The sequence below is a fragment of the Nerophis ophidion genome, linkage group LG22 (genome assembly GCF_033978795.1).
Source record: "Nerophis ophidion isolate RoL-2023_Sa linkage group LG22, RoL_Noph_v1.0, whole genome shotgun sequence".
Lineage (NCBI taxonomy): Eukaryota > Metazoa > Chordata > Actinopteri > Syngnathiformes > Syngnathidae > Nerophis > Nerophis ophidion.
This window is the reverse complement of record NC_084632.1, coordinates 567,193-575,714: the sequence shown is the minus strand read 5'-3', so window position 1 is coordinate 575,714 and position 8,522 is coordinate 567,193. Positions and strand designations below refer to the sequence as shown.

General features: G+C 46.0%; 1 protein-coding gene across 1 annotated transcript in view; it reads left to right on the top strand.

The window, feature by feature from the left end:
• Positions 1 to 6,752: 6,752 nt before the first annotated feature.
• mafaa (MAF bZIP transcription factor Aa) overlaps positions 6,753 to 8,522 on the top strand; it is a 2,391-nt gene continuing 621 nt past the window's right edge. The window contains exons 1-2 of the mRNA XM_061882903.1: positions 6,753 to 8,189; positions 8,290 to 8,522. The exon at positions 8,290 to 8,522 is cut by the window's right edge and continues 621 nt beyond it. Of these exons, the coding sequence (XP_061738887.1) occupies positions 7,285 to 8,189; positions 8,290 to 8,362 (978 nt within the window). The 5' untranslated portion in view covers positions 6,753 to 7,284 and the 3' untranslated portion in view covers positions 8,363 to 8,522. The remainder of the gene's footprint in view (positions 8,190 to 8,289) is intronic.

The following is an 8,522-nucleotide window of genomic DNA, read 5'->3' as shown; positions in this document are numbered from 1 at the left end:
GGCAGGAAGTGCTCCATGCCAGTATTCTGCCAGATGACCAGGATATATGGGGGTCGTGCTGACAAAGCCAGGAGCGGCCGAGGATAAAGGGGGCTAATGGGGCATCCAGTACCCAGAGGCTGATGGTCTCAGTATGGTTGCCTGAGAGGGTCAATGACAGGGGTATAGTGCGGTGTTTGATGGGACCTAAAGGGTGTCCGTCCAAAGCTTGAGCGGAGAGGAAGGTATCGAGAGGAACCATGGGGATCCCGGTTCTTCGTGCATATTCAAAGTCGATAAAGCTGTCGTCTGCCCCGGAGTCCAAATAGGCCCCAACTGATAATGTCCTCGAGTTCCAGGCCAAGGTCGCAGGAAACAGTATGCCAGGATCCATTCTCTCCCTCTTTAAGGTGGGGACGGCGGTATGGCTCACCAGCATACCTCTTGGTTGGGGAGCCAGGTCCCTCGGTCGCGAAGGACAGTGGCGGATGATGTGGTCCGCAAGGCCGCAGTAGAGGCAGAGACGTTGCCGGAATCTTCTCTCCCATTCCTCAGTCGACAATCGAGACCTGCCTATCTGCATCGGCTCCGTGATAGTAGCAGGGGACATAGTCGGGGGAAATGTCTGTCCTGCAAGACAACGGTCGGCAGGTCGAGGTAGGGGTGTCAATGTGAAGCTGGAGGGGTTTTGGTCTCTTTCTGCGGCACGTTCCAACAGTCTTTGGTCGAAAAGCAGGGCCAACTCGATGAGCTCCCGGCAGGAGGAAGGTCGGTCCCGCAGCAAGCCGTCCTTTATGGTCTCGCTAAGGCCTCTCCTGTAAGCGCTCTGTAGTGCCTTGTCTCCCCATTCGCTGTCAGCTGCCAGAGTGCGGAACTCTAGAGTGTAAGCGGCTACGGAGCGGGAGCCCTGCCGGATTGTGTGCAGCCTTGTGGCGGCGTCCCCAGCATCGACTGGGTGGTTGAAGACTGCGAGGAACTCAGTACGAAAAGCAACGTAATCGGAGCTCAGTCCCAAAGTCTTATTAATAGCTGCTGTGGCCCACTTCAATGCCGGACCGGAAAGCAGTGAAAACATGAATGCTATCTTAGCACCATCTGTAGCATAACGAGACTGTTGGTGTTGAAATATTAACTCACACTGTACCAGGAAACCTCTGCAAAGTTCAAAGTCCCCTCGAAAGATTTAGGACTGGCAATCTTGGGTTCCCGAAGTTGAGGCTGACCCCCTAGGGAAGGTGTCGTTGGGGTGCTCGTGTCAGGCGTGGAGAATGTCACCTGGTTTGGACTGAGGGTGTTCACTCTAGCCTGCAGGCGAGAGATGGAGACATTCAGATGGTCCTCCAATTCGGAAAAACGATTCTGGTGTTGCTGGAGTACTGTCGACATGGCAGACATCTCAGGTGTCGAGGGGGCTCGGGACAGAGGGGTGGCTTGAAATATCTGCGTGCCGTCTGGTTCCATCATGGCCGGAACAAACTGTTACGTTTATACTGGGGGAAGGAGACGGCACGACATCAGGAGGTCTAGCTCAAAGGTTTTATTTTGGCTTGATGAGTACATGGGGTGTGTATGCAACTATGTGTGTGGATGCAAGGCTATGTGTGGAAGTTACTCAAATATAAGTTACCTGGGGTTGTTGTAAGTGTGTGTTGATTGCAGTAGCAAACAGGTCCAGAAGGGTGAAGCGAGAGAGGTCCAAAATCCTAGCGAGGTCCGTGGGGGCAAGAGAGAGACGTCCAGAGATCCAGGTGCAAGCGCGGGGGGTCGAGGGTCCAGGGAGGCAGTCAGAGTCCGGGGAAAGAATTTAGCAGGTGAGACGCACCGCTCACTGCAGAGACACGGAGGTACTGTGGGAATAGCAGACGACAAGGACAGATAAGAACTAGGCACGAGGGAGACAAAACGAGCAAGAGAGAGGGACACAGGTGAGGAGCCAGAGCCGTGAAGCTTACTGAATCAAAAGGTTGTTCCGGCATGGAGCAGTCAGTGGCGTGAGTTTTTATGCCGCTGCCTCTCGTCAAGACCAGCTGCGTTGATAGGTGATTGTCGGCAGCTGTGGAGGCGCATGGCTGCAGTCTGCGCGGCACGTGCGGGGGCGTGTCTTGCTGTGCGAACAGCGGGGCCTCTAGGTGCTACTGCTGGGGAGGGAGAAGCAGATGGCGTGTGCATCATAACAGTCCATCTTAGATGAGCTCGGGCCCAGAAAAGCTGGCAGTGTTCCTGGGTGTTGTTGATAAATGGCTTTCGCTTCGCATAGTAGAGTTTTAACTTGCACTTACAGATGTAGCGACAAACTGTAGTTACTGACAGTGGTTTTATGAAGTGTTCCTGAGCCCATGTGGTGATATCCTTTACAAACTGATGTCGTTTTTGATGCAGTACCGCTTGAGGGTTCAAAGGTACATAATGTCATCGCTTACATGCAGTGTTTTCTCCAGATTCTCTGAACCTTTTGATGATTTTACGGACCGTAGATGGTAAAATCCCTAAATTCCTTGCAATAGCTCGTTGAGAAATGTTGTTCTAAAACTGTTTGACAATTTGCTTACAAAGTGGTGACCCTCACCCCATCCTTGTTTGTCAATTACTTAGCATTTCATGGAAGCTGCTTTTATAGCCAATCATGGCACCCACCTGTTCCCAATTAGCCTGCACACCTGTGGGATGTTCCAAATAAGTGTTTGATGAGCATTCCTCAACTTTAGCAGTATTTATTGCCACCTTTCCCAACTTCTTTGTCACGTGTTGCTGGCATCAATTCTAAAGTTAATGATTATTTGCAAAAAAAATGTTTATGAGTTTGAACATCAAATATATTGTCTTTGTAGCATATTCAACTGAATATGGCTTGAAAAGGATTTGCAAATCATTGTATTCTGTTTATATTTACATCTAACACCATTTCCCAACTCATATGGAAACGGGGTTTATATATATATATATATATATATATATATATATATACATATATATATATATATATGAGTGTGTGTATATATATATATATATATATATGTATATATATATACATATATATACACACACACTCATATATATATATATATATATATATATATACAAATATATATATGAGTGTGTATATATATATATATATATATATATGTATATATATATATACATATATATATATATATATGAGTGTGTGTATATATATATATATATATATATGTATATATATATATATATATATATATATATATATACAAATATATATATGAGTGTGTATATATATATATATATATATATATATATATATATATATACATATATATATATATATGTATATATATATATATATATATATACATATATATATATATATATGAGTGTGTGTATATATATATATATATATATATGTATATATATATATATATATATATATATATATACAAATATATATATGAGTGTGTATATATATATATATATATATATATATATATATATATATATATACATATATATATATATATGTATATATATATATATATATATACATATATATATATATCTATATGTATATATGGCAGGTGGGGCGGGGCCTCATGTGCCATCATGTAAAGAAAAAATATTAATGAAATTGTTATATGTATCCAGTGATTATACTTTTTAAGTTATTTTCCATTTTACTTCACCAGTTTTAGATCTTTTTTTTTTCAAAATGGCTGAATTTTCACATTTGCGTTCAAACACTGAGAATGACTTGCGGTGAGGCAGCAGCCAGCTGAGCCTCCCCTGTCACCATGGCAATGACTCTGCTAACTGCTGGCTGCTGTGCAGTGAGAGCATATTGCTATATGAATGATATTATACATTTCCTAGTTTAGTTAGCTGAGGTATATAATGTACAGTGTATTTTGTCAACAACTGTATGTGTGGAACATATTTCTTGTGCTGGCCAATCATAAAACTGCTGCAAAGACACACTGTGAGGCTCCTGTTCTCCCGCCTCCTGGTGGCAGAGGGCGCTAGTGATGCCAGAGATCATTCTTGCAACAACTTGGCTGCAGAAAAAGTGACAACAAACTACAGTTAGCAAGTCAAGTGTAGCTTCAGCCATCCTTTATGTTGTCCTCTTTTTACAAGCAGGATTACATATCTCAAATAAAACACTTTTCTAAACTGGACTTTCAATCCAAGCAGGAGGTAACAAGTAAAGGAAGACCAACGCTGGAGCTGAAAGGTTTGCTCCAGGCAGTAATCTCCATCGAGACAGAGAGACTTTGACAACTAAAGAAAGATAAAGAAGACTTCTTTAAACAAGTTATCGATGCTTTTGTTCAGAAGGAGCTGAGCATGGACTTCATTTATAAGTAAAGGTAAGACTATATAACATTTTGTTTTTATTAAATGTGCTTTTTTGTGTGCTACAGTTTGTGTGTGTAAAGAATGTTGGGATGTGTTTTTAAACATCATTTGTTAACTGCTGTCAATCAAATGGTGAATAAAATACTCTTTATGGTTCATATGTTTGTAAATCTGACTGTGATGAAGTCAGTGCCTCACCAGCCATGAACCTCACTGCACTTCACTCATATATATATATATATATATATATATATATATATATATATATATATATATATATATATATATATATATATATATATATATATATATATATATATATATATATATATATATATACACATATATACATATACACAAACATATATATATATATATATATATATATATATATATATATATATATATATACACATTATATATATATATATATATATATATATATATATATATATATATATATATATAATGTGTATATATATATATATATATATATATATATATATATATATATATATATATATATATATATATATATATATATATATATATATATATATATACACATTATATATATATATATATATATATATATATATATATATATATATATATAATGTGTATATATATATATATATATATATATATATATATATATATATATATATATATATATATATATATATATATATATATATATATATATATATATAATGTGTGTGTATATTTCTGGGGGTATGCTCTGGGCTTGCTTGTCAGGCGGGGGTCGGGGCCCCAGGCTACTGCATCCAGGCTGTGTCCAGAGCTCCTGGGTCCCACCGTCCATCCCCTCCGGGTGTCCATCTTGGTTGGGGCCCGCTGGGTCTAGTCCTTGTGTTTATTGTGCTAGTTTGGTTCTGCAATGTATTCCAAGGTCCTGCAAGTCGGCCAGCTGCTGGTCACCTTGTGTGTCAGAATGTCTTTTTTTAAATATATAATTATTATTATTATTATTATTTTTAAATATATTGTATTTTATTTTATCGGGGCGGATTCGACAGGGTGGTTGCTGGTTGTTCCATCTTCATCGTTGGGGTCCTTGTGGTTGGGGTCGGTGGTTCCCATAACCCTGTGCTGCCGTGTTGGGCGGTCCTGCGGTGGCCGACTTGGGTGGGGTGACCTGGGGTGACCTGTGGTGACTTGGGGTGACTTGGGGTGACCTGGGGTGACTTAGGGTGACCTGGGGTGACCTGGGGTGACTTGGGGTGACCTGGGGTGACTTAGGGTGACTTGGGGTGACTTGGGGTGACCTGGGGTGACTTAGGGTGACCTGGGGTGACCTGGGGTGACTTGGGGTGACCTGGGGTGACTTAGGGTGACCTGGGGGGACCTGGGGTGACCTGTGGTGACTTAGGGTGACCTGGGGAGACCTGGGGTGACCTGTGGTGACTTAGGGTGACCTGGGGTGACCTGTGGTGACTTAGGGTGACATGGGGTGACACGGGGTGACCTGGGGTGACATAGGGTGACCTGGGGTGACTTAGGGTGACCTGGGGTGACCTGTGGTGACCTGGGGTGACTTGGGGTGACATGGGGTGACATGGGGTGACCCGGAGTGACATAGGGTGACCTGGGGTGACCTGGGGTGACTTGGGGTGTCACGGGGGGACCTGGGGAGACATGGGGTGACCCGGGGTGACCTAGGGTGACCTGGGGTGGGTTGCCCCGTGCTCTGGTACATTTTTTGTCTACTTTTTACCTGCATTATCACTTCCATCTTTACCCTTTCCATCCTTTGAAACTGAGCTAGTGTGTGAAACAATTTATGTTGTGGATCGATAAAGTTTGTCGGAGTCTAAGTCTATTATGTCGGCAAAAATCGGCGATGTGGTCAACTATGATTAATGTGATTAATCAAAATATTAAAGTTTTTATGCCCTTTTTCGTCAAAACATTTTAGAAGAAAACATAAGGGAGTGAGAAAACCAAACGTAAGGCCAAAATACAGTGAAAAAAATACTAAAAGGCAAAAAAGTCATATTTTGTCTACTGATTGTTAAAGTAATTAAAATAATATAAATGTTTTACCTGCAATGAGGTGGCGACTTGTCCAGGGTGTACGCTGCCTTCCGCCTGAATGCAGCTGAGATAGGTGCCAGCGACCCCAAAAGGGACAAGTGGTAGAAAATGGATGGATGGATAAATGTTGTATTATTTTTCTCCAATTGTTTGAAGCGCACGTGTTCCACTTTAAGTGTGCAGTGCACCTTTCCACCACTAGAGGGCGAAAATTTGCGGGCCCCCTGTTCTCCTCTCCGCTCGGCCACGCTCGGCTCCGCTCGGCTCCGCTCGGCTCCGCTCGGCCACGCTCGGCAGTTCCCGGCGAGCTTGGCTGTCCCGCCATAGGCCGGCGCAAATAAGGGCCGCTGTCTCCTCCCCTCGGCCGTCAGACTTGTTTTAAAAAGTCCTCCTCCATCTTCTCACCTCCTCACTGCTCCTCAGCCACCGCGTGCGTGTTGGCTCCACATGCACGAGCCAGGCCCGGGGAAGGGGGTTGATGACGTCACAGGACATCACCTGTAAGTAGAAGTCTGCTTGCCCTCATCTGGACTCAGCAAGACCGGACCCGGACTCTCATCCGGGTTCTGTGCACTTACCTGGACCCCCGGGACTCTTTTTACGCACGCACCTTTTTCTTTTCTTTTTTGACGGGCGGACCTTAGTTTTCCCGCCGCGAGTTGCAAAGTTGCGGGTGAGTCTGCGGAGGCCCGGCATGCCGCGGAGGTGAAGCGAGGACAAGGCAGGCTTCCTCCGGGTTCGGGTTTCAGCGTCAGGGGGGTCCGGCTATTAAAGCTTGTCGTTGTCAACAAGAAGACGCAAACTGGCAGCTGGACAAGTCGAGGCGCGTATTCCCCCCCAAATATAGAGGCTTGGCTGGCGGCTGGCGGCTCCCTGAGCAAGGCAGGTGGGGCGGCGAGTGTGAGCCCGCATGGACTGAAGATGTCCGCCGCCGACCTCGCTCTGAGCGCGCAGCTGCCCAGCAGCCCGCTGGCCATCGACTACGTCAACGACTTCGACCTGATGAAGTTCGAGGTGAAGAAGGAGCCGCCGGAGGCCGAGCGTTATTGTCACCGGCTGCCGTCGGGCTCGCTGTCCTCCACGCCCATCAGCACGCCCTGCTCCTCGGTGCCGTCCTCGCCCAGCTTCTGCGACGCCAGTCCCGGGGGCGCGCAGCCCGGACAGAACCTCTCGGTGGCGGCGGGCGGAGGAGGCGGAGGAGGCGGAGGAGGAGGAGGAGGAGGAGGAGTGAACGGGGGGAGCGGCGGGAAGCCTCCGCTGGACGAGCTGTACTGGATCCCCGGCTACCAGCATCACATCAACCCGGAGGCGCTCAACCTGACCCCGGAGGACGCGGTGGAGGCCCTGATCGGCAACGCGCAGCACCACCACCTCCACCCGCAGGCCTATGACGGCTTCCGCGGCCAGCAGTACGCCGGGGAGGACCTGAGCGCGGCCTCGCACCACCACCACCACCACCACCCGGGGCACCACCACCACCACCACCACCACCACGCCCGCCTGGAGGAGCGCTTCTCGGACGAGCAGCTGGTGAGCATGACGGTGCGGGAGTTGAACCGGCAACTGCGCGGCTTCAGCAAGGAGGAGGTGATCCGCCTGAAGCAGAAACGACGCACGCTGAAGAACCGCGGCTACGCGCAGTCTTGCCGCTTCAAGCGCGTGCAGCAGCGCCACATGTTGGAGAGCGAGAAGTCCAGCCTGCAGAACCAGGTGGAGCAGTTGAAGCAGGACGTGGCGCGCCTGGCCAAGGAGCGTGACCTTTACAAGGACAAGTACGAGAAGTTGGCCGGCAGGACCTTCTCCGCCAAGCAGGCCGACTTCTTCATGTGAGCCTTCAACATTCTTCCTGCAACATGCACCTTTTGCAAAAGTCTTAAACCCACTTTCATGACGTCATCTCTTACATATCAATTATCACACTTCCAGGCGCCCGTCGTCCGCTGCTGTGCCCCAACTTCGAGCTCCTTCCTCGGCCTGCCTGCCTGCCATCTGCCGCTGACTTTTTGCTTTCTTTTTTAATCAAACATGACTTTATTATTTATTACCAATGACTTCATTCGTTATTACCTATGACTTCAGGCGTGGAGAAGACGAGAAGAAATGGTCAAGTCAGCATTTTGTCCAAGCTGCATGCAGGACATGTGAGGACTTTCGCTTTC